At 39.0% G+C, this 25572-nt stretch overlaps 1 protein-coding gene across 1 annotated transcript in view; it reads left to right on the top strand.

Annotated features, from left to right (window-relative positions):
• The window catches only part of DNAH6 (dynein axonemal heavy chain 6), a 300118-nt gene that overhangs the window by 138439 nt on the left and 136107 nt on the right, over positions 1–25572 (top strand). The window contains exons 33-45 of the mRNA XM_066377849.1: positions 354–461; positions 2655–3210; positions 3991–4113; positions 6907–7089; positions 8222–8365; positions 10928–11149; positions 12699–12846; positions 13850–14007; positions 15848–15979; positions 18120–18291; positions 22257–22403; positions 22950–23023; positions 24462–24616. Of these exons, the coding sequence (XP_066233946.1) occupies positions 354–461; positions 2655–3210; positions 3991–4113; positions 6907–7089; positions 8222–8365; positions 10928–11149; positions 12699–12846; positions 13850–14007; positions 15848–15979; positions 18120–18291; positions 22257–22403; positions 22950–23023; positions 24462–24616 (2322 nt within the window). The remainder of the gene's footprint in view (positions 1–353; positions 462–2654; positions 3211–3990; positions 4114–6906; positions 7090–8221; positions 8366–10927; positions 11150–12698; positions 12847–13849; positions 14008–15847; positions 15980–18119; positions 18292–22256; positions 22404–22949; positions 23024–24461; positions 24617–25572) is intronic.

Raw genomic sequence — 25572 nt, 5'->3', positions numbered from 1 at the left:
CCACAAAAGAGCAAAGCTGGGTGTGTCAGGCTGAAGTACAAGACAGTCACAAGGATGTAAATCATAGTGATGCATACAGGGATGCATGTAAATTCAGGGAGGATGAGGCTGGAGGGTGAGGTGTCCTAGTCATTCCCCTCAAGGGCAGGGAGACAGTACCTGACTTCTGCGCATGCTCTGATGGAGAAGGGCGCTCTGGGCGAAGAGGACAAGCTCCTCAGCTTCCAGCAGGAACCTGCAGCCGGGCGCCCCCCACAGCTTTCTGCAGGTGGAATCCCAGATCCAGGGGTGTGGAAAATCACATTCAATGCTATGTTCTCACAATGTTATCTGAATTACTATTTTAAAATTAGGTCTTTAAAAAGAGAGAATCCAGACCTAAATGAAGATGTAGTGTTGATAAGAGCTTTACGAGACTCCAACTTGCCCAAATTCCTAACAGATGACGCTGTTTTGTTCAGGTACGTTTCTAGATGTTACAGAATGAAGAGTATCTACCGTGTAAATGTAAAAGATAGTCTTATCTACAAACATATCTGTCTCTAACAAGGTAATAACTTTCTCATCTTTCTAGAGATACTTATTGCGGTTTAAATATATATATATATTAATTTAAATATATATATATATATTAGTTTAAAATAAAGGGACTATAATTATCATCCATCCAGTTAAAAAAAATATATCAGACTGCATGCTATACAAATTAACATTTGGTTATAAGAAATTCCCACCACCCAAAATTAGACTTGGGTTTAACATAAATGAGATTGCTTTTATCTATGTATTTCTACTTTTATTATTTAGCTTGACATTTATCTAAGACATGCATGTAGTAGTTTTAAAAATAAAATGGTGTCATAAATTAGTCTCATGAAAAACAACCATTCCCTGCCCTTCACCAACTTTCCAAAATCAAATCATTTTTATTAATTAGTTCATTCATTTTGCTATTTTCCTCCATATTTTTAGTACCATGTTTCTGTCATTTCTTGATTTTTCAGTTTTAGATATTACCTGTTAAGTTTCTAACAGGGAAATGAGTACTTGCACATGCAGCTCTTCCCCCAGATGGTCATATTACAGTACCACTTGAGCTAAATATCTAGGATTTCAATAGTTTATCATAGCTATAGGATTCTATGCAATACTTCCCTTGTTATTAAATTACCTAGCTTCTTATTTTTGCTATATTTTTATATTCTCATTTTTTAGTACTTTGCCTACTTTCTTATCTACCTATTGTTAATTTGTCTCAAAATTCTACCAGAGTGTAAACCTCCTAAATACAAACAAACAAGAAAACCTTCAATTAAACAAAATGCTCTATTGAATTTGTCTCTTTGGAGCCCTCTGTCCTGCTCTAATCGGGACCACCTGCCCATTACCCCTGTGCGCATCTGTCCTACGGGTGTCCTCTTACAACTGCTGGGGATTCCCTCTGCCTTTGTCTCTGTCAGTGTTCCTGTTTCTGAGAACTGTGACTACTCCCTTTGGTAGGATACAATGATGAACATCTATCTTATCTTTTGCACACTTATGATATTTCTATAATTGAGATTCCAGGAAGTATGTTTGTTAGTTCACAAGGTAACAAGCATTTTTAATTTAGAGAGTTTATCAAGAAATCCTCCAAAGACATTTTACATTTATATAAATGGTTTTATGAAAATGTGCATTTCCCTTTAAATGTTTTAAAGCGGGACCTAAAGTCTTTAATGCATTCATATCTTTAATTATTAGTGTCATTTCTTATCTTCATTGATGGTCATTTATATTTGTTATTCTATGCATTTTTTTGTTTTGCTCTTTTACTTATTGGTTGGTAGAAACTCATAAACTTTATCAGGTATAAAAATTGGAAATACTTCTTCATCTTTTATTCTTTAAGAGTGTATATAAAGCCTTTAATCTCACAGAAGTTTGTTTTTTACTTGTTTTTATTTTTTTCACTTTACAACATTTTTTACAGTTGTAGATTTCTTGTCTTTCTTAGAAAGACCTTCTTACCACAGTGGTGCAAAATGCACCTCTTATATTTTCATCTAGTACCTTTGTTGCCATTTTATATTAAAACCTGTACTGTATCCTGGATGCATTTGTGTATATAGTATGAAGTAGAGATCTAGATTTTTTTTACCCATAGAAACACCCAATTTTAACTGTTTCCCACAGAAAGCCAATTTTTTCTTTACTCCCTTTTTTACCTGCTAGTTTTCTATTTTTATTTTCATGTTATTTATTTTTTTTTTGCTATCAACCTACAGTTATAAGCGCACATAAGGACATTTAGGAGAAGTTGAGTTGGAAATATAGTATTAAAAATAAAATGAGTAGATTCCTCACCTTGGCACTGTGTCACATACTGCGGACAATACAAACACACAAGACATTCTCCTTACTTCAGAAGGCTCCCAGTATATTTAAGAACATTGGTCTACAGCACAGGAAACAAAAAAAATCAAGTACAATATTAGAGGATTGATAGATTCTGGTATAACACATAGGACATACTAGTACTGCTATACATGATTAGAAGAGAAGCTCAGTGAGAAAATAAGGTTCATTTTAATGTTTACTTAATTAATTGTAACAAAGATGGGAAAAACTCAATGACCAATGGTTCTTAATTGATTTTACTTTTGTTATTTCAGTGGAATCATATCTGACCTTTTCCCTGGAGTCCAAATTCCAGAACACGATTATGGTATATTGCAGTCAACAATTATAGATGTCATGAAAACACAAAATCTTCAGCCTGAGACATGTATGGTTAAAAAAGTGATTCAGTTCTATGAAACTATGCTAGTAAGGCATGGTGTTATGTTAGTTGGGCCAACTGGAGGTGGCAAAACCACAGTTTACCGAATACTAGCAGAAACTTTAGGGAATTTGCGACAACTTGGTATAGATAATCCCTTTTACCAACCGGTTAAGACATATGTTCTTAATCCTAAATCAATTACAATGGGGGAATTATATGGTGAAGTAAATAACATAACCTTTGAGTGGAAAGATGGCTTAATGGCACTAAGCGTCCGAGCAGCTGTGAGTGATACTTCAGAAGACCATAAATGGATCATCAGTGATGGGCCAGTGGATGCTCTTTGGATTGAAAATATGAATACAGTGTTGGATGATAACAAAATGCTTTGCCTGGCTAACAGTGAGAGGATTAAACTCACACCTCAAATCCACATGCTTTTTGAGGTAAATATACGTGCCGTGCTGTGAAGAAACCATTTGCTAGAATGGCATCCCATCATTTTCTTTCTCACACTGATGTATCATTTACTAACTGTAAGGCCTACTATGATGTTTTGTTTATGTACTAAATACTTACTAAATTGTCTGTTTGTGATGTATTGTTCCTCCTGACAACCAAAGTCTCTCAAACATTCCTGTCTCTCTATAAACAGTAAACACAGTAATTTCTGGCTTCCCCAGAACTTGTTTCTTTTCACTTGGAGATATTTAATATATACAGATGAATTCACATAATTTGAAGTGCTTTCTAAATTAAAAAAAATGTTGTACTTAAAGTGAATAAGTTATTCCAGGGTGGTATGAACATTTGATGGAAGGTTTGAAAGAGTAATGTGGACCAGATACAGTGACAAAATATTATGGAAGATAATATCCCTACTATATCTATTCATCAAACATTGATTGAATGCCTACTACATGCTAGGTATTAGACTAGGTTTGGGTACAAGAATGAAATAAGAAAGAAGAGACAAAAGAAGGAAAAATAAATACCTAATCCCGCCATAAGGATTTGACAGTGTCCTCCTATACTTACGGGTGTTTTCACCTTATGCTTCATTGAACTTTTCTTCTCCATTTCTGATTACTTATAGCTCTCCCACTTCCACATGAAGCCTTTCAATGTTAACTTAAACTTTGAACATGTGATTCATTAACATTGAAGGTTCAGTAATAAAGAAATATCATATTAGCTGTATCCTGTTCAACCTTCTTTAATTTTAGGTGCAAGATCTAAAGGTTGCTTCTCCTGCAACAGTTAGTCGATGTGGAATGGTGTTTGTGGATCCTGAAGAACTGAAATGGATGCCTTATGTTAAAACCTGGATGAAGAGCATTTCTAAAAAAGTAAGTGCAACCCAAAACTTCCCAATATCTCAGTTTCCCTCCAGTGCCTTCATTGCAGTAAGGTAAGTCTTCGTGTGCATTATGGAGGGAGTTCTCGAGGAAGGTTTACATATTCCCCATATCCATCCTCGCTGTTTACAACCTCAGCCTGCCAGTCTGTCTGTCACTCTGGTCCCTGCCTACCCTGCCCAGCTTCTCCCCAGACTGATTCCTCTCAAGAACAAATGCAGACCCCTCCCTAGACTCCAAAACACAGCTAGAAACAGGCTAGGGCATTTAGAAAGACTGCCGAAGGCTTGGGATAGTGGGAGAGGACACAGTGAAGAAAAAGACATTTCAGTCCAGGTACTAACAGTCATAATTTTCAGATTTTAGGAAGCCCTAACATAACAGCGCTGAGAGCCAGACAGAAGAGGAAACCAGTGTACCTCCCACTTGGTCTTAGTTTCATGATCCCAGACATACTCTAACCTCAGAAGCTTCATTCTACCCCAAATGAAGGAAGTGTTACATTATTACTCACAACAGTTCAGTTCCACCTTAACTTCTGCACCCTCTCCATTCTAAAATAGGATTTCTCTTTACCTTACTTTAACAAGCTATCTTTTGAAGTTTTTTGCCACATCCCAGTCCCCACTCCAAAAAAGCCATCTTCTCTGCCTCTTCCTATCCAAAGATGAATTAGAAAACTATTGTTTTGCTCGTTCTTAGGCATCATCATTTTAACAATATTGTGGTCTAGTCTCAGAGTACCTTATTAAAGAAAGTACTTTTCAAAACTGAGAATTTATTATGGCTATTACCATAAGATTTAAAACTTTCCCAAATTTACTTTTAAAAAATTAAGACTTTAGGGTGGGGGGAGGGGGGAGGGGGCGAAGAAGGAGAGAGGGGTTGGGGGAGGGGAGGGGCACAAGAAAACCAGATAGAAGGTGACAGAAGACAATTTAACTTTGGGGGAGGGGTACACAGCACAATCAAATGTCAAAATAATCTAGAGATGTTTTCTTTCAACATATGTACCCTGATTTATCAATGTCACTGCATTAAATTTAATAAATAAATTTAAAAAAATTAAGACTTTATTATTTAGAACAGATTTAGGTTTACAGAAAATGTTAACAGAGTACAGAGAGTCCTCATATTCTCCCTCTCCTCCAAACTTAGTTTCCCTTGTTATTAACATCTTGCATTGCTGTGGTGCATTTGTTAAAATAGGTGGATCAATATCATTGATACATCATTGATATTGATACATTGTTAATATATTATTGGTGTGTTAATATTGATATATTGTGATATATTATCAATAATGATGCACTGATACATTAACTAAAGTCTGTAGTTTGCATTAGAGTTTACTCTTTGTGTTGTACAATTCTATGGAATTTACAAATGCATAATGTCATGTATCCACCATTTTGTACCATAAAGAGTAGTTTTACTGCCTTAAATATCTGTGCTCCACTTCTTCATCCATCCACTCTCCCTCAGCCCCCAGCAACCACTGATCTTACTGTCTCCATAGATTTGCCTTTTCCAGAATAGTTGGAATTGTAGCTTGGTTTTTTCATTTAACAATATGCATTTAATGTTCCTCCATGTCTTTCTGTTGCTTGATATATAATTTCTCTTTATCATGGAATAATATTACATTGTATAGATTTATCACATTAATTGATTCACCTACTGAAGGACATTTCAAATGCTTCCAAGTTTTGGCTATTAAAAATAACTATAGTTTACACTACTATGTGACATATAGAAAAGTTGTTGAGAGTGGATCCTAAGAGTTTTTATTTTCTTTTTTATTGTATCTATATGAAATAATAGATGTAAACTAACCCTTTTGTGGTAATCATTTCACAATGCAGTTGACCCTTAAACAACACAGGTTTGAACTGTGCAGGTCCATCTGTACATGGATTTTTTTCAATAAATACAGGTGATCCTGTATATCTGCAGATTTTGCATCTGGGAGTTCAACCACATGCAGATCTGTAACACGATTTTCCCATTCCCAAACATTGACTTAAAATGCAGGTTCTGAGCCACATTTGGTTGAATTCACAGATGTAAAGGATCAACTGTACATTCAAAAGTTGTATGCAAATTTTCAGCTGCATGGGTATTGGCACCCCAACTCCTGTGTTGTTCAAGGGTCAACTCTGCACCTTAAACTAATACAGTGATGTATATCAATTATTTCTCAATAAAACTAGAAAAAAATTAAACCAAAAAATGTTTTTATAAACACAAAATTTTTAACTCATTTGCATAAATACACAAAAGTGTGATTGCTGGATCATATGATGAAACTGTTTAGCTGTATAAGAAACTGCCAGGCTGTCTTCCAAGTGGCTGTACCATTTTGTAATCCCTCCAGCAGTGAGTGTGAGTTCTCGCTGCTCTACATCCTCACCAATGTGTATGTGTGTGGGGGGGGGGAGGGTAGTGGTGTTCTAGTAGGTATTTTTAAATGTTTTCTTTCATGATTCTTCTTTTTCATTGTTCTTAATTGTGAGAGATATCAATATAAAAGATTGTATGAAATACATATTGACAGTTTAACAAATGATTATAAACACCTGTGTACCCATTACCACCCCAAATCTCCCCATGTGTCCCAAGTCATAGGAGGTATTTTTTAATTTATTTTATATCTTATTGCATTTGTACCCTATAGTCCAAAAGTCACAAAACATATTATAATATAAAGATATGAAACAACTCATTTCTAAACTTAATAACATATTTTATCTGGTCTAGCTAAAATATTTGTTTTATTTTCAGCTGAATGAGGAAACCCAAGAATATATATTAAACCTTTTTGAACATTATGTTGATGATGGTTTACATTTTATCAATAAAAAATGCAACCAAGCAATCCCACAAGTGGACATTAGCAAAGTGACTACACTCTGTTGCTTATTGGAGTCTTTGATATTTGGGAAAGATGGAATTAATTTGACTATGGTATGAAAGGTTTTATTACTGGTATAAAGCTAGAAAATTAGATTATTGTATAGCTCCTTTGCAAATAAATCCAAATTTTCTGTAATATGATCATTTGATTTTCAAGTTAATTTTTCAGGGAATTGCTGTATTTCCACATGTATAAGACGCTTCCATGTACGCTGCTCACAAAAATTAGGGGATCAGGGAACGTGCAGATACTCTAGTACTTTCAGCCTTTTGTATAGTGCCTTTTCACCAATGAAATAAAAGTTGGTTTGCATATCATTTGCATAATTGAACAACTTTCTTTGACTTGTCTTTGCTTTTCTGATGTCCTTGTTTAATAAAAAAAATAATCAAATGCTTTTTTTTTCACCTCACATTCATTTTGAAATATTCCCTAATTTTTGTGAGCAGTATATAAGACGCACCTTAATTTTGGGGCCTGAAACTTGAAAAAAAAATGTATAATGTAAAGTTATTGAACTCAAGTTTTATTCATCATAAAATTCATACAACTCTTCATCCCTGTCAAAACTCCTGTTCATTACCTTGTTCTCATCTGTATCTGATGACGAATCACTGTCTTCAACAAGCACAAAAACAAGCGCTAAAAAGCGGGAAATGCAAGTAAAAAAACCCCACTACAACCACTGTATAAGATGCACCCAATTTTTAGATCCTAAATTTTTCAAAAGGTGCGTCTTATACATGGAGAAATACGGTTAATAACTGTGGATAGGTTAATAGAATCTAAAAGTTGGAAGGAATGTTAGAGAGCCTATAATTTACTTATGCTCAATATTTAAATTTCCTTACAGCCTGCAACATACATATTTCTAATGTGTGTCTGTCAGCAGCTGCTTAGGGACCTTCCTGCAGCATAAGCAGAATTAGAATGCTCAGTTGATAAACAGCCTGGAGAGTTTGTTTTGGACACTCCTTGCCATTCATTTTCTCAGAGTGTTTAAATTAGTACTACTATAGGACATCACTTTGTGAACCATTAAATAAAGTATAAGAAACATACACTGTGCTGTTATAAAAATGCGTGAGTCTACACAAAAGAAAACAGTCTTTTGACTTTGCAATTTAGTATTCTTTTTATGTTAACCTAAAATATTAAAATCCTTCCTCTTTGTTCTTTCAGGAGCAAACAAAATTGAACATGGTACTATGTCAGACTTTTGTATTCTGTTATTTATGGTCCTTGGGTGGAAATCTAACTGAAAACTACTGGGATTCTTTTGATACCTTTATTAGAACACAATTTGATGACAATTCTGATGCCAGGGTAAGAGCCAAATAAGTTTAATTTTAACATATTAGCTCTAAGTCATTAAAACTAAACTTCAGAACTAAAACTTTAAAAGCCTTAGTTCTATTGCAAATATAAATTCTTCACAAGAAGAGTTTCTAAAATCATTCTCTTTTTTAAACCATAAATAACTTTTATTATATTAGATATTTTAGTACTTTCTTGGCCAAATGAAGAAATTAAGGTATAAAACTATAAAAAAAATTTAGACTATAAATGAATATTGAATTCCAGTTAGTAAACTTATTCTCTAGTGTTATGATTTAGCAATTCTGAAACTGCTTTCTGTACATGCTCAGACTGAGTAAATGAAATAGATTGAGGGTAATGGCAAATGGGTTTCTCACTATTAAGGAAGGGATTTACAAATACGGAAAGAGAAAGATGAGAATTCACCGGTTTAGCGGATTACAATGGGAGAGAGTGGTATTAGTGCATTCTATACATATGTATTCATGCATGCACATTTTCCCCAGTTCTGTGTGCTGAGAGGAACTAGAGCAACGATACCTCAGTAGCGATAAGCACACCCAGTATGCTGATTTCTAAATACTGCTCTCCACGGAGGGGAACTAAGGCTCCTTAGTGATGCAGCTCATTCCAGGGCTGGGGCTGGGAAGGTACATAGAACATCTTATGTCTGATACTAAATGAGGGAACATGTCAGAAGAACACAGAAGCCAGTTTGAAGGAGCCAAATCTGGGCAGATCCGAGCATCAAAATAAACAATGATCATATGGGATTACAAGCCTTTGAATGAAAATTAATCTGTCAGTCCATACTGATAGTAAAAAAATGTACATGAAGAAATAAATAGGGAAGAAGGAAGAGCTCTTCCTTACAGTAGAATACTAACTAATCTGTAGAGGAGGCAGAAAGTCATTACTTTGCAACTATTATGGTAATAATTGGTCTAGGCAAGAATTATCAATGTATACTAAAACTAGTGAGTGAAAGTTTGATAAGAAAAAATATTTACATAATTTAAAAATACTTCCTACAAATCATTGCTTAATTGCAAAGAAAAAAAATAGTATCATTGCACTAAAAAACCTTGCAGACGCCACCTAACTAAATGATCCAGTTAATATCATCGATATTAGTACAAACCTATGTCTCCTGACAGGGTGCACTGAGAAGGATACAGCCTTGCTTCTGGGGTATTCCTTTCAAAAATGCATAACCTGAATCTATCGATGAGAATACCTGGAATACTTAAACAGATGAATAGTCTATAAAATAAACTGAGCCATATTCTTCAAAAATGTCTGCTATGGAAGACAAAGAAAGCTGGGGGACTTTTCCAGATGGAAAGACTAAAGAAATATAACTAAATGCAATACATTATCCTGGATTGGATCCTAGACTTGGAATAATGTAGTTATAACTGCCATTAAAACTATTGGCAGTACTTGAATATGAAATACAGGTGTGGCTGATACTCAACAGGGAAGGGGAAGAAAGGAGCTTCCTCAGGTGCTGGACATTGTTCTGTATTGAAGTCCAAGGGTGCTTACATTGAAATTTACATTATGTAAAAACTCTTTGAACTGGATTCCTAAGCTATGACAAAGGATATTATGTTATACCTCAATTAAAAAAATAGAATAGAATAGAAAATAGAGTGAATTGCAGATAGTAGGGGTAAATATCACACATATTTGTACACACATACTGGATTTCTCACTGAGTCATTGTCAAATGGTCCTGAAACACTGCTGTTCTGTTCAGCTACCAGAATAAACCTGCTGAAATGCAGTCTAATCATCTCACCCACTTACTTAGGGTCCTTTACTGAACTCTTGCTCCAAGCTCTACTTTAATAAGTAAAGCTTTTCATAACCTGGCCCCTGTCCATGTTCCCTGACATCTCTCGCCAGGTGCAGTGCTCTAATAGTTCCCAGCGTGCATGATGCTTCCCTGGCTTCAGCCTCCTGACCTGTTTTCTAAACCTGAACCCTGACTCCTGCTTCCCATCCCCACCCCATTCCATCTTTGCCCATCTGGCTCCTGCTTGTCCTTCAAATTGGAGCTGTAGCATCATCACCTCTTAGAAGCCTTCTTAAATTTTCAACCACCTTGCAAATATTTATATAAATGAGCCATCTCTCCTCTGTGAATGTACTAAAGTCCATTAGACCCTTTTTTCCTCCATGGGTACTAAGTCATGTCTTTTCATTTTCCCATGTGAATTTCAGAGCCATTGAAGGCAGAGGCTGGGTCTCATTCAGCACTTGACCCCAGCACCGAGCACAGTGTTTGTCAGAAGTAAGCCCTTGAATGCTGAATTGAATTGAGAATGCTTTACAATTCTAAGATGGGGTTTTAATATAATTAATATTTCATATTTTTTCATGCATTGCATTGCATGCTTGTATTTAAAGAATTTAAACTATGATACTGAAACAACTACTTTGCTACAAAGAAAAAAGAAACCCAAATCCATCCATATGCTATGACTGCCTTTGTTTCTGCACAAATACTCCTATTGCTGTGTGTTAATCCTACTGAAAGTGGTGCTTAACTTTATACTTTAGCTTCCCAGTTCTGGCGATCTGTGGAGCATTCACATGGACTTTGACACCAAACGGCTGGACCCCTGGGAACGAATCATACCCACCTTCAAATACAACCGAGATGTCCCGTTTTTTGAAATGCTTGTCCCTACAGCTGACACAGTGCGCTTTGGGTATCTAATGGAAAAACTACTGGCGGTCAGGCATTCAGTGTTATTTACTGGAACAACTGGAGTTGGCAAGGTAGGAAACCTCAAACAAGAGGATCTCTCAAAAAATGAAGGTGTGATAGACTTAGAATTGTAAGCCCCATGAATAACACATTATTTCTCAAGAAAAATTCTTTTTAGTTTTGATTATTTTTTCAAGAAGAATGTCTCTATATCAACCTTGGGACTATTCCAAAGTTTTCCAGTTTCTGAATAAATCTTTGGTTTCAATACTCTGTACGCCAGGGGACCAATGTTTGGTGTTCGGGAACTTTTATGTTGCACCCTTGGGGCTGCCACTGCACTGGTTTGGGTGGGAAGTGGCCAAGCAGTTTGTTCCACCAATAGACTCATGAAGAAAGCCAGTCTATCCCCTCCTGCCCAATTCCTTCTACCTCACATAGCAACAATGTCTTGAATAAATAGAGTATATTCAAGATTGTTTGGTCTTCTTGGTTTTCAGGGGAGTCTGCATAAACAGAGATTCACTGTGTCCTCTCTAAATTATTCTAAAATAAATTTGGGACCTTCTACGATTCTTGTTATTAAATTGACTTGAGTGGTAACCCAGATGGATTTTGGTTTGAAACTAAAAAATACCTTTTTGCTGAAATAGAGCTGATAGACTATTTCTTTGGCTCTAATAAATATAATTAAATGGAATCTCCAGAAAGAGAAAGACAGACATTTCTTTCTTTTTTCTTCTTCTTTTCCAAGTGAGAGGAGGGGAGATAGAGAAACAGACTCCTGCCCTGGCTGGTTGGCTCAGTGGTAGAGCATCGGCTCAGCATGTGGATGTTCCAGATTTAATTCCTGGTCAGGGCACACAAGAGAAGTGACCATCTGCTTTTCCACCCCTCCCCCTCTCCTTCCTCTCTGTCTCTCTCTCTCTCTTCCTCTCCCTCAACCATGACCTGGTTGAAGCAAGTTGGCCCTAGGCACTAAGGATGGCTCCATGGCCTTACCTCAGGCACTAAAATAGCTCAGTTGCCAAGCAGTGGAGCAACAGGCCCCAGATGGGCAGAGCATCGCCCCATAGTGGGCTTGCCGGGTGGATCCTGGTCAATGTGCATGTGAGAGTCTGTCTCTCTGCCTCCCCACTTCTCACTCAAGAAAAATGAGAGAGAAAGAGAGACAGACTCCCATATGCACCCCAGGATCTACCCGGGAACCACTGTCTGGGGCTGATGCTCTGCCGATCTTGGGCCGTGCTCACAACTGAGCTATTTTTAGTGCCTTAGGTGGATGCTCCACAGAGTCATCCTCTACACCCAGGGCCAATGTGCTCAAACCAATCTAGCCATGTCTGCAGAAGGGAGGGGAAGGGATGGAGAAGTAGGTGGTTGATTCTCCTGTGTGCCCTGACCGGGAATCAAACCCAGGAATCAAACCCAGGACATCCACACACCAGGCCAACACTTTACTGAGCCAACCGGCCAGGGCCAAAACAGACATTTCAATCGGGTTTTTGCCTCTCTCCACTTATCCTATTTCTTATTCATTGTTCTGAATTATTACTGATAAAGACAATTGAAAAATATTATATTTAATGTGAAATTATTAACATTTGTTTAAATTTAAAGTCTGTTATTGCAAAAGGATTGCTAAATAGAATTCAAGAATCAGCTGGCTATGTTCCTGTTTATCTAAATTTTTCTGCTCAAACTTCATCTGCAAGAACACAAGAGATCATTGAGTCAAAACTGGAAAGGAAAAGAAAAAATATTCTAGGTAAGAGTTATCGTTTTCATTGTCTTGCACAAATTAAGTTAATAAGTCACAAAAACATATATGTAATAAAATTACAACTGGATATTTTCTTTGCTTACTCTAACTGTAAAGATGATATCTTTAATGGTGTTCTTTCCTGTGCCATATATATGTCTAGATAGCTTACTGTTAACAAGCAAGTAGTTTACTACTGTTTTCATCTTCAGTTGACATCTTCAGTCTCTGCCTCTCATGGCTCACTCCTCTCTACTCATGCTCTGCTTTCAAAACCCAAATCTTTGTGAATGATTCTCTTAGAACCCCTCCCTACCTCCTGTCCTGCTTCTTGGCTTCCAGGGACTAAAGGACGGAGTGGAACACTGGATTTGGCTCAGTTGCCTTGAATTGTTAAGTGCTGGATGCCAGCGTGAGTTGAGGCACCTCCTTGCTTATGTTGTTCTCTTTTCTGTTATTGCTCTTTTTTTTCTGAAAAGTGTGCATATATATATATATTTTTTTTTAAGTTAGATATGGCATTGTCCAGCTCCACTCTACCAGATTTCACTTTGATGTGATCAGATGTTTTTGAACATCTAGTCCTATTTCCCCTGTAGGGGGTGATGAGATGGCATGTATATGAAGAGGCTTTTAGAGTTCTTCTTTCTACTGTGAAAAGGAAATGACCTTCCTCACCCTGTGCTCAGGCCACATAATTGATGAAGGTACTGGGAGTGACTGGGATTGCGAAGGTCAAGACTAACTGGAGAGTTGGCATCACTGTGCACCTGTGAAAGCGAGAGTGAGGGACCCTGTGACAATGTGGACATCAGGGCCAGGTCCACATCCCCTGCAGAGGCCTGGACGGAGCCAGGTGGAGGTCTCTCTGTAGGGCCCTCCTCTCTCCTGAGGGAACTGAGCTCATTATGACCTACAGGATGTTCATCAAGCCCAAAGCCTTACCTCAACTTAGGTTTACATTTTGCAAAGGCAAATAATAATTCTTAAATTCATTTTAATTCCCCAGGAGCACCAGCAAACAAACGTGTTGTGATTTTTGTTGACGATTTAAATATGCCCAGACTGGATCGCTATGGCTCTCAGCCTCCCATTGAATTACTTCGGCAGTATCAAGATTTTGGTGGATTTTATGACAGAAACAAACTCTTTTGGAAAGACATACAGGTTACTTTAGGTTTTAAATTACTTTGTATGTTTACATTTAAACAGAAAAGAAATACAGTGTCTTACAGAGATTTTCAACTTTTTTCATCTCAATGCCACATATAAACTACTTACTAAAATTCTGTGGCATACCAAAAAAAAATATTTTTTGCCAATATGACAAAAAAATCAGTATAATTTTGATTGATTTTACAAACAATAATAATAATAGTAATTACCTACCTTTTTTGCTCCAAAATGACTTTTTTAAAAATCAGGTGCCTATACTTGTATATAAGCATTTCTGTTACCAAGAATTAACCAATCACATTCAACCTTATTATGTGATGTGACCGATAAGAGGCAACTCTATTATATGACCTATTATACATTTATGGTTCAAGACACGATGTTCACACAAGATGGCTATTGTTGTGTTGGCTGTTGTCATCTTTGTATTTGACAATCTAAGGAGAAAAAAGTCTGAGCTCCTGACTAAGCAGTCAGGTATTGCATAGTTTAAAAATTCTTGCGGCACACCAGTTGAAAATCGCTGGTGTATTAGTTTGCTCAGGTTGCCATAAAAAATTAACTCAAACAAGAGAAAAATATTTCCTTGCAATTTTGGAGGCTGGAAGTTCAAGATCAAGATGTCATCAGGGTTGGTTTGTTCTGCTCCTCTCTCTTTGGTTTACAGATGGCTGTCCTCTCCCTATGTCCCCTCATAATCTTCCCTCAGTACCCATCTGTGTGCAGATGTCTTCTTGTAAGGACACTAGTCATATTGGATTAGGCTCACCCTCATGACCTCATTTTAAATTAATTACCTCTTTAAAGACCACATCTCCAAATACAGTCACATTCTAAGATACTGGGCGTTAGGGTCAGGGGAGAGGAGAGAAAGACACAATTTAGGCCATAATCTACAGTGTCAGTGTTTCTTATGTGTAAGTCAGTTCATCAGTCCATGCTTGACTCAGGAGTTCTTCTCACGCTTGACTCCGGAGATTCGTGGACAAGTGGGACAGCCCCCACCTCTCAGAGGGCTCATTTTTGGAGAGTAGATGGACATGTATGTATAAGGCAGGGTAACCAATGAGAGAGACAGGAGGAAGGCCAGGATGGGGGCCGGGCTGAGGACAAGAGAAGCTTTTCCAGAGGAAGTGCGGACAGAACAGGGTTTTTTAGGCAGAGGATGTATAAGATGGCAAAACAAGGAAAGGGAGCACGAACCAACAGTTGAAAAACGCTGCTCTACATGATGGGGAGCCTCTGAAGGAAGTGTTACAGAAAGATCTCTGACTGCAGGGTAGGGGTGGGCTGGAGAAGAGGCGAGACCAGAGGCAGCTGCCATAGCGTGTGTTGATCTGTTGGTGAAAATGTGAGCAGAAGCTTGAAGGAACCTCACCGTGTACTTCCCCTAGAAGCAATTATTCAGTGTGTGTTAGTTAACTCAGTGTTCTTGGCACCTTTATAGAACACAACTACGACAAATAGTGAGAATTGATTATACTTAGTAGTTGTTGAATGACTATATTTCAGCTTAAGATAAAAATTCTTATAATTTTTTTAAGATTAAAATTTTACTTAGGAGTATTTATATAAGGCAGATGAGTTAGCCGAGTGACCTTGAGCGACTTAACTATCTAGGGCCTTCATTTTTTTTTAATCTAAAACATGAGGGTTACAAGCTTTATCTCCAGGTTATTGTGAAGGTCAAGTCAGATAATGTGTAGGAAAACTCAGCTCAATGCTGGCAAAGGGTAAGTCCTCAAAAATTGTTGGTCCTGAGTCCTGCCATTGGGATGAACAGGTCTTATCTTCCTTTGCTGGGTGACCCAGATGGATTTCTCGCCAACAGGATGTAACGATTGTATCAGCGTGCGCGCCTCCAGGTGGTGGCCGCAACCCCGTGACCCCGCGCTTCATCCGACATTTCAGCATGCTCTGTCTCCCCATGCCCTCGGAGCACAGTCTGAAGCAGATTTTTCAGGTGAGTGCGGATTTCAACTTACGCAAGAGGAAAAAGAAAACATATACTGCTCACAAAAATTAGGAGATATTTTATAGCTTCATATTCATTTTGAAATATCCCCTAATTTTTGTAAGCAGTATATTTGTTCCTAAACCCCCATGATCAAAACAGTCTGTGTTTCTGGAGAGCCCATCTATCCCATTCCTGAGCAGACACCAGCTCAACTCAGGGCCTCTGGGCCATAGCTGACACCATGCACATCGCCGTCTTCTGTGTTTGTGGTCTAGGAGATAGTTTTAGGAATGCAGACTGTCAAAACACAGCCCCTGCCTTGAAAAAAGTCTATACCCTGGACCATTGACATACAGTTCTCAGCAGGTCTCATCCACTGCTTAGCCCTCACCCCTGTGCCCACCTCCTGCCTGACTGCCAGGTCCATGTGTCCGCGTGCCCACCAGACGCAACTCCCAGTACCCCCTGCAAGCCCAAGCTCAACACAACTCAGAAGTTATCACTACCAGGGCCACCACTGCCTCTAACAGAAACAGCCGCCCATATTTCTCCCACCTATACAACCTTCCTGAGAGCCACTTCCTTATCTTTAAATGGGACGAAGAATTGTGCCTGCCCTTGTAAGTGCTCAGCTGAAGTGTTCCATAAATGGAAAGCATTATTTTGACTAGAATGATAAGGGGGAAAAACAAAACAAAGCAGGAAGCAGCATGTTCATGCTCTACAAAGCAGTAGAGCAAACATGCCATGACCAGCCAGCAAAGACTGCTCAGAGGGATAGGCTGTGAGCTCAGTCCTGGACGATGGGAATGGGCAGGGAGGAACAGATCCAGGGGACAGAAGGTACATGGGCATTGAATGCAGGTAGAAGGTCAGCATGCAGGTAGGATGAGACAGGTGGGTGACTGGTCTGCAGAAGCTGACATTGGTAGTAATCACTTAGGATCCAAGGAGGGCCAGTGGCACAGGCACAAGTGAGCCTCTGCATTTGCAGCATCAGCCTCTCATGCCATTGGGGCCCCTTAGAGGTGAGAAAGGAGCAGAGCCTGAATGTGCATCTGTGTGAGTCTGTGGAAAAAACTGGTGGTTTGTTTTGGGTTCTTTTATTGAAATAGCTTACATCCATGGGAAATTATTTTATGTAGGTGAGAGGAGGAAATAGTGAGTCAGACTTTTGCATGTACCCTGACCGGGATCTCTGAAGAAATGGCATGTAACCTAACACACAAAGGATGAAAAAGTCCTTCTCAGACAGCCAGGAGCGGGTGGGAGGGGTAAGTGTGTGCAGAGACCCTGAGAAAGGAAAGGGCATGGGTGGTAAGGCCAGTGTGGCTGGGATGCAGAAGTCAGCAATGAGGGGAAGATGAGCAAGTGAGCAAGGGCTGAGCATGGACTGACTGACAGTGTGTGTGTGTGTGTGTGTGTGTGCCCCCACACACAAGCACCTCATTTGCAGTAATTTGCATAATTAAAGGTAGCTAAAGGGAGACAAGAAGAGGTCAGAGGGAGAAGGAGTTAGTGAAGAAGCCCAGATGAAAAAGTGTCAGGGCTGGAACGGGGTAATGTCAAGGGAAAGAGACAGATTCAACTAATGTATTCAAAAACTGATTGTGGGACAGAAAATGGAAGATGTCAAAAGAGACTTCCCAGTTCTGGCCTGAGCAGAGAGTGGGGTCACACACTGAGATGGGGAAACAGAAGAGTAGGGGATCCCTAGTTACGAGTAATTTGCACTTTAAATATACACAAAGAAGAAAGTCTGTGGAATTGTTGGTCACTTGTCAACAAAAATCAGAGAGAATGTCAGTTTACTTCCAGAGGAGTCTGGGCACTGACTGCATGAAGAGCCTCCCGCCAGGGAGCAGCCATGTGTGTTACCTGAGAGTCAGCTATGGGAAGGTCACTGGTCAGCTGTGAATGCTGCCCAGGCATCACCGGACAATCATAGAAGACAGGAGTAAGCTCATTCTTGACAATACATTCTGAAATGAGCGGAACAGTTTTAACACCCAGATGTCCTTGCATTAGAATTCAGCTTCCCTAGTTATTATTAGAAAAAGCGTCATCAGATCTGGAACATTTGAAATATAAATTTTCAGTGGGAAAAAAAAAAACATTCTACCTTTCTTTATGTTTCCAATTCCAGGCCATCTTAAATGGCTTCCTGAACGACTTCACACCAGCTGTCAAGCAAACTGCGTCCAGCATTGTTGAAGCCTCAGTTGAGATTTATAACAGAATGAGTGTTGATCTTCTGCCAACACCAGCCAAATCCCATTATGTCTTTAACTTAAGGGATTTATCCAAATGTGTGCAAGGTAATGATGGACCCCACATCCTCTGACCTGCACCCTACTTCCCTTTCTACTCACTCCAAATCTCTCAGTAGAATCATATGTACACAGATGTCTGTGACTTGCTAGAAATCCCATTACAACTCCCTGTTCAAGTCATCTACCAACACCCACCCTGGCTGTTGACTTCACACTCTTCTCAAATTACCCACACCCCTCCTGTTTCTCCCTTTCAGCAGTGACCTGTCTTCTTATTTCACCAACAAAATAAAAGCAATCACACCAGAGCGGCTTCATCTTACAAATACCTCAGACAGCCTGCATCCACCTTCCCTCCTGTGGTGGTGGTGGCTGAGATGACCCTGCTCTTCTCAGCAGCCCCTCTGGCACTGAATCCCAGCCCCTCCTGCCTAGTCAAGAATTCTGTTCTTATAATTCACGTTTTTCTTCTGCGTCACCAGTGTTGCCTCTTCTATTGAATAACAGCATAAAAACCTGCCACAATACCTCCGTCTCAATCTGTGATTCTCCTTAGGCACCTTACCCCTGCTGCTACCTCCACATTTTCTTTGTTCTTCCTAAGAAGACCCTTAAAGAGTGAGTGCTCTCACCTCAGGGCTCCTTACTTCCTCCACTTCTGCCCGTTAGTGTATTCCAGTTAAGCTCTTATACTCGACACTGCAATGAGCTACTCTTCCCCACCGCTCTATCTTGCCAAATCCATCAGTCACTTCTCAGGTGGAGCCCTAACCTCTTCACAATGTTAGGCACAACTCCCCACACTCTCTCTTGAAACCCTTCTTCCTCTGAGCTGCTGGGCACACACTCTCCTGGGTTCCCTCCTCTCTCACTGGCTGCAGCTGCTCAGTCACCTTTGATAGCTGTCCCCCTTCTTCCCTACCTCAAAATACTGAGATGTTCAGAGCTCTTCCTCAGTCCTTTTTTCTGTCTACACATACTGCCTAGGTAATCACAGCCAATTCTGTAGTGTTAAATGCATCTATTCAGAGATGATATTGAATGTCTGCCTCCAGCTTCCCCTCTCCTCTAAACGCCTGATTTGTATATCCAGCTCCCTTCTCAGTGACCTTACTTAGATATCCAGTTGGAATTCTTACACTTGACATGCCTAAATCCTTGCTTTATGTCTCCTTCCAGCCATGTGTTCCCCAACCCAGATAAGGGGACTACCATTAGTTGCTCTGGCCATGAGCCTTGAGCGTCCTTGATCATTCTCATTCCTTGATGATTCCTATCCATTTCATCAACATCCCCAGTGGCTTAACCTTCAGAATATATCCCAAATCTAACCATTGCTTACACCCCATCCACTACCACTCTAGCCCAAAATACCATCCTGTGTCACTAGGATTTCTAACAATAAGAGACTGCTGTATGACTCTGGTCTCCTGCTTCCAGTCTGCCCACTTACCCCACCTTCAACCCAGCACTGCCCAACACTGCAGTCAGAGGTCTGCCCTGGTCAGACTCCCGAGGCTGCCTCCTTGCCAGCTGCCATGGGAGGGAGGCTGTGTTAGACCTAGATCCAGCAGCCTCTGCCTTCATTGCCTACGAGTCCCCTCCCGGCTGCTGCTATGTCCTTGCTGCTCCTGAAATAGGGCTGCCCAGGGGCCTCTACTTCCCTTGTAGTGTTCTTACCTCAGATATCCAAATGACTCACTTTCCCTGCGCTAATGTCACCTGCTCCTCTTCCCCTCTCCATCCCTTCGTAGCACTTACTACCTGAAATCATAGCCACGATATTTCTCTGCTTACGTGTTCGTGTCTGTCTCCCCCAACAGAATGCCAGCCCCATGAGGGCTGTTTGTTCAGTTCATCCATGCCTGGCACTGAATGAATGAATGAATGAGTGAATGAATGAATGAATGAATGCTATAGAGCAGGGGTGGGGAACCTATGGCTCACGAGCCAGATGTGGCTCTTTGATGGCTGCATCTGGCTTGCAGACAAATCTTTAATAAAAAAATAATAACATTAAAAATATAAAACATTCTCATGTATTATAATCCATTCATTTCCTACCGCTCATGTTCATGGTTGCGGGTGGCTGGAGCCAATCACAGCTGTCCTCTGGGACAACACCAAATTTTTATTGGATAATGCGTAACGTACACGGGTCGTTGTATGGCTCTCATGGAATTACATTTTCAAATATGTGGCATTCATGGCTCTCTCAGCAAAAAAGGTTCCCAACCCCTGCCACAGAGTGTCAGAACTAAAAGAAATCTTTCACACACCTAGACCAAACCCTCACCTTTTTTGTACACAAGGACATGGACGCTTAGTTGCCCAGTGATCTCTGTTCCCACCCAGTGCTGACTCCCTGTCCCTTTCTCTTGTTTCTACGTCAGTCAATATTTTATTCTCAACAAAGATGCAAACAAATTCAAGAATATAAGTATGTTTTAAATATTTATGAAGTAGCATAAGTGAAGACTGTCGAGACCTTCCATGTAAAGCAGTGACTGGGCTCTCTGAAATCCTGCTCCCTTTTCTGTCCTCATCAAAATCTAATTCATTACCAAACACAGATGAGATCTGTTGTATACTAAAAAGGGAGGGAATGAACTCAGAGATACTGGCTGGTGGTAGGAGCTGAGGCTTGGCTTTTAAGAACCCTGACCACCTGTCTGGCCCTCCCTATTGCTCAGCTTTCCCTTATCTTGACCACTCTCATTCTGATGACTCTGCTACTCTTTTTCTTTCCCTGCCTTGTAATCTTCCTCCTTTTTCAAGAGCCCAGGACTCTGGAAGCTAGCATACCATCCTTGCCGCAGGATGACTTAATAACTCGTATTCCTCTTCCACTAGAGTGTCACCTTCCTCTCTGAGCAGCCTACTCTCGATGAACCAATTTTTCCTACAAAACACTGGAGCATCACTTTGTTTCTTTAGGAAATAACTTTGGACTCACTTCCTGGTCCTCAGACATTGTCTGATTTAGTCATTTATTTATCATCCTTCCCCGTTGTCTTTTCTATTCCTACTCTTTAGATTATTTTTAAGCCTCAAAATTCAGGATGTATTTTGTCTCCAAATATGATACATCATGAAATATCCAGGAAATCCTAATTTTGAATATCTTTCCCCCTGTCCTCCTATTTTTCAAAATGTCTTGGAAATGCCCTTATTTTATCAATTATTCGCTGAAATTAATAAAATCTTTAACCATTTCAAGAAAAATATCACACACACACATACACATGGCACACATACAAAGTGAGCAGCAAAAAACAAACAAACAAAAAACATCTATAGAAATCCCCTGTTGTCCCAAAGCAGCATGAATAGAACTAACTATGCTGAACTATGCTATATGGTGCCTTCCATCAGCTGTGTGTACCAGTGTGCATGGTAGAGATTCCCCAGCCCCTCTGCACACTGTGGGGAGCCCCTGTGAAGGGCCCCTATGGAGAATGAACACTTTCTGGACTTCTATACTTCTTTGCTTTCATTGTAACTTGAAATTATTAGAACCATGTCCGTGATTACAATTTATATTAATACAAAGAGTACTCATAATAATTTAAGCAGAAGCCAGAAGGGCCCAGGGGTATTTGATAAATGGGGAAGAATAAGAGAGGAAATTGATGCTTTGAAAACAGTATAAAGGTCAGGGGAGGAAGAGTTGCTAGATGAATTATATATAAAAGATGGCAAGCCCCACTTGATGTACTAAAACTGAATGTAGTAATCAGATCAACATTGCTTACACTGTGAAGTCTGGCCACTTCACGTGCTCAGTTAAAGAAACATCACAAAACAAGAAAAAAAATGTTGCCAGGTCCTGTGTCTCAGTTTCTCTTTCAAACAGTGAAGTCATTATCATTGTATGTGTGTATTCACTGGGAAAGCATTCAATTCTGATAGTGTGGAGACAAAGTTGAACCTAAGGATCTTCTAGTTCATAAAACTAATACTATGTATTCACAAGTGCAGTTTCTCTTCTTTACTTTTCTTAAAAACAGGTATCCTCCAGTGTGATCCAGGAGCAATAAGAGAAGAAATGCAGATATTTAGACTCTTTTGCCATGAATGTCAAAGAGTCTTCCATGATCGCCTGATTAATAATGAAGATAAGCACTATTTCCATGCTATTTTGACAGAAATGTCCAGTAAATATCAATCTTTATTTAACTGCTTTATTTTTTAGTAAAAAAGCTATTTGGTTTCTATAAAGAAAAATTAAAGTGAGCTGAAATAAGGTAAAACAAAGTGAATTTCAGTCATTCCTAAGTAAAAGGGTTTTTTTTGATGACTCAAATATATAAAATATATGAAATTTTATAAAATTCATTGTATTGAAATTTAAGAAGGGTTAATATTTTAAATCCATTATAGATTTTTAAGTAGAGGAGAGGATGTAGGAGAAACAGCATTGTTCTGATAAGAAGCCTGGGTATTTCTAAAATATTTTTTATTAATCTGCACTCAATATCTATTATTTAATAAAATGCTTATAAATATGAAATATGCTTAATCTTAAATTTGAGAGATTATCAACCAAACTAAAGTGGTACAGTATTAAACATGACTTTCTCTGTTTGTTTATACTAATTAAGACTTCTAAGTAAAGTAATAACTAATATTATTCTGTATACTTATATTAAAATAATGCATTCAATCTTATCATATTAAAATTGATTTTATATTTTGATTAGACAAACATTTTGGAATTGCAATTGGCCTAGAATATTTTTTGAAGAAGCCTATCATATTTGGCGATTTCATTAAGGCAAGTATGCTCTAATGACTTGACTACATTTGAAGATAATAATTATATGATTATTACAATTATAAACTTTATAATTTGAAGATTATAAAGTTTAGATTCACATTCAACAAGCACTTTGCACCTGTGAAGATTAAAGAGCTAGACAAGCAGTCAGCACACTATGGCCTCTAGGCCAAATCTGTTCTCTGTGCATTTTTGTAAATAAAGTTCTGTAGGAGCACAGCCACACAATTCCATCTGACTGTGTACTATTTATGAAGTTACTTTCTCATTACAAAGCAGAGTGGAGTAGTAGTAACAATAACTATATGGCTTCCAAAGCCGAAATGTTTACTGACTCCTTATCTAGTTACATTCATTTTGATAACAGTTTGAATCAGAGATCCATCAGGTGTTCAGTTTGTGAGGTCTGTTCTAACTCAGGACTGGACTCCCCCTCATTATACTGCATGCGCGGCCTCTGCTCACAGGCCTCCCGTAATGGAATCTCGTGAATTAGCAGTGCTGCCCTCCTCATTTCAGAGTGGGTCTGATTAACTGCAAAATTTCCCTTGTGTTGCCAGTGACATTATTATCAAATGGGGGAATAAAGCAAAGGAAAAGAACAGTTGGACTCTTCTTGCATTACCTACCTGCGTTTTAGTCAGTTTACAAATGAAAATGCCCAGGGCAGTTGCTAGAGCAAAGAAAAGACATCATCAATAGGTCCGACTGAGGCCCCAGTTCCCGGTAGTTTATGTGGCATTTCATCCACAATGATTTATTTAATTAGAAGATTGCTGTGTAAAAACTGCATATAGTTCTGGCATAATTTTCATAGCCATGACAGTCTGCCATGCAGACTTTGCAACCCATTTAGTTTTTCTGATGTCAACAGCCTAAGAGCAAAATTATAAAACCAGAGTGAGGTATAGTAAGAAAAATTTAAAACCTATTTCTGCTGACCTGTGGTGGCTCAGTGGATAAAGCGTCAACATGGTACACTGAGGTTGCTGGTTCAAATCCCTGGGCTTGCCTGGTCAAGGCACATACAGGAAGCAACTATTACTTGTAGATACTTCCTGCTTCTCCCCCATCTTGCTCACTCTCCTTCTCTCTCTCTCCCTCCTCTATCCAAAAATCAATAAATAAAATCTAAAAAAAAAAAAAAAATTAAAAAAAATCAAACCTATTTCTGAGCTTCTGTGTGGATTTTCTTGCACACAAAGCTGAAATTCCAGTATACCACTTGAAGAAGTTCAATGAAATGGACTTTGATTTAGCCACCAAAATCTTAGTTTCATTACCCCCACTTCCCTTGTTTTGAAAGCCCTCCTAGCATATATGTAAGCAAATGGTTAAATAGCAGCATAGATAAAATAATGTTCCCTCCTAGGGTCTTAGATTTCTGTATCAGAATTGATTCCACCCATCTTTTCTCCCATAAATCATCTTACAGTTTGGAGCAGATAAGAGTGATCGGATTTATGATGACATGCCTGATATGGAGAAAATCACAAGTGTTCTACAGGACTATCTTGATGATTACAACCTTACACATCCCAAAGAAATAAAGTTGGTTTTATTCCAGGATGCTATAGAACATGTGTCAAGGTACAGTGCTATAAGGTGCCCAAGAATACATTGATCTGATTTGTTTTGTAGTAACATGTAAAGATTAAGTTGTGTAAAACTCTTCACATAGATTACAAGATGGATGAAGGTCTGTAACAAATCTTGCTTTAAGTTATTTTTTATATATTTTAAATATATATGCATGAACTTTCTTTGGACTCCCTAAGGTTACTATTTTTGTAAACCTTAATAGAGTATTTTGTGTTTGTTTTAAATGTCTTGGAGCATTGTAAAAAAAGGGGATCTAAGATGTTCACAGAGATGCACATACAGTATAACAAGGCTGATTATATGCAATGCATGCCTAAAGAAAGAGCAGTTTCAAGATCATAGTAAAACAAGTTATATGCAGGGTCATAGGGTCCATCTGCTTATGAGTCTCTTATCCATTGCAAGTATTGTTTGAGGGACACTTGTGACACCTACATATCCAGTCTGAATATCTACAGTTCTGGAAGCACATATGACTTTTTGAAGTGGCTTGTGTCCTGTTGAACAATTCTTTGTCAAAATAACCCTTTGAGGATAAGTCAAAATTTGCTCCTTGTGACCTCTGGTACCTGTGAAACAGTGATGATAATGGCAGTCAGTGAGAATATAAAACCATGACATGAAGGGTCCCACTTAACTGTCATAACTCCTCGCTGTGGCTCAGGACCACAGTCCCTTTTCACATGAATCTCAGAGGATGTTCCAGAGGCCCTGTTGCCCTATAATGAAGTGCTGTAATACCAGTGCTTCATTCTTCCATTATCTCTCACGGACCCAGAGGTTCTCTCTTGGGACCTCTCTCATAGTTGTGGTCAGACAGTCCCTGCAGCACCTGACACACCTCTGCCTCCAGATGGACTGCAGCATGGCCGCGTGGGCGTCTCCAGGCTCCTTACATGCTGGCTCAGGGCTCCACAGGCTCATGCCCCAAGAGGGAGCCAGGC

The sequence above is a fragment of the Saccopteryx leptura genome, chromosome 3, assembly GCF_036850995.1.
Source record: "Saccopteryx leptura isolate mSacLep1 chromosome 3, mSacLep1_pri_phased_curated, whole genome shotgun sequence".
Classification (NCBI taxonomy): Eukaryota; Metazoa; Chordata; class Mammalia; order Chiroptera; family Emballonuridae; genus Saccopteryx; species Saccopteryx leptura.
This window is presented reverse-complemented; position numbering and strand designations above follow the sequence as displayed.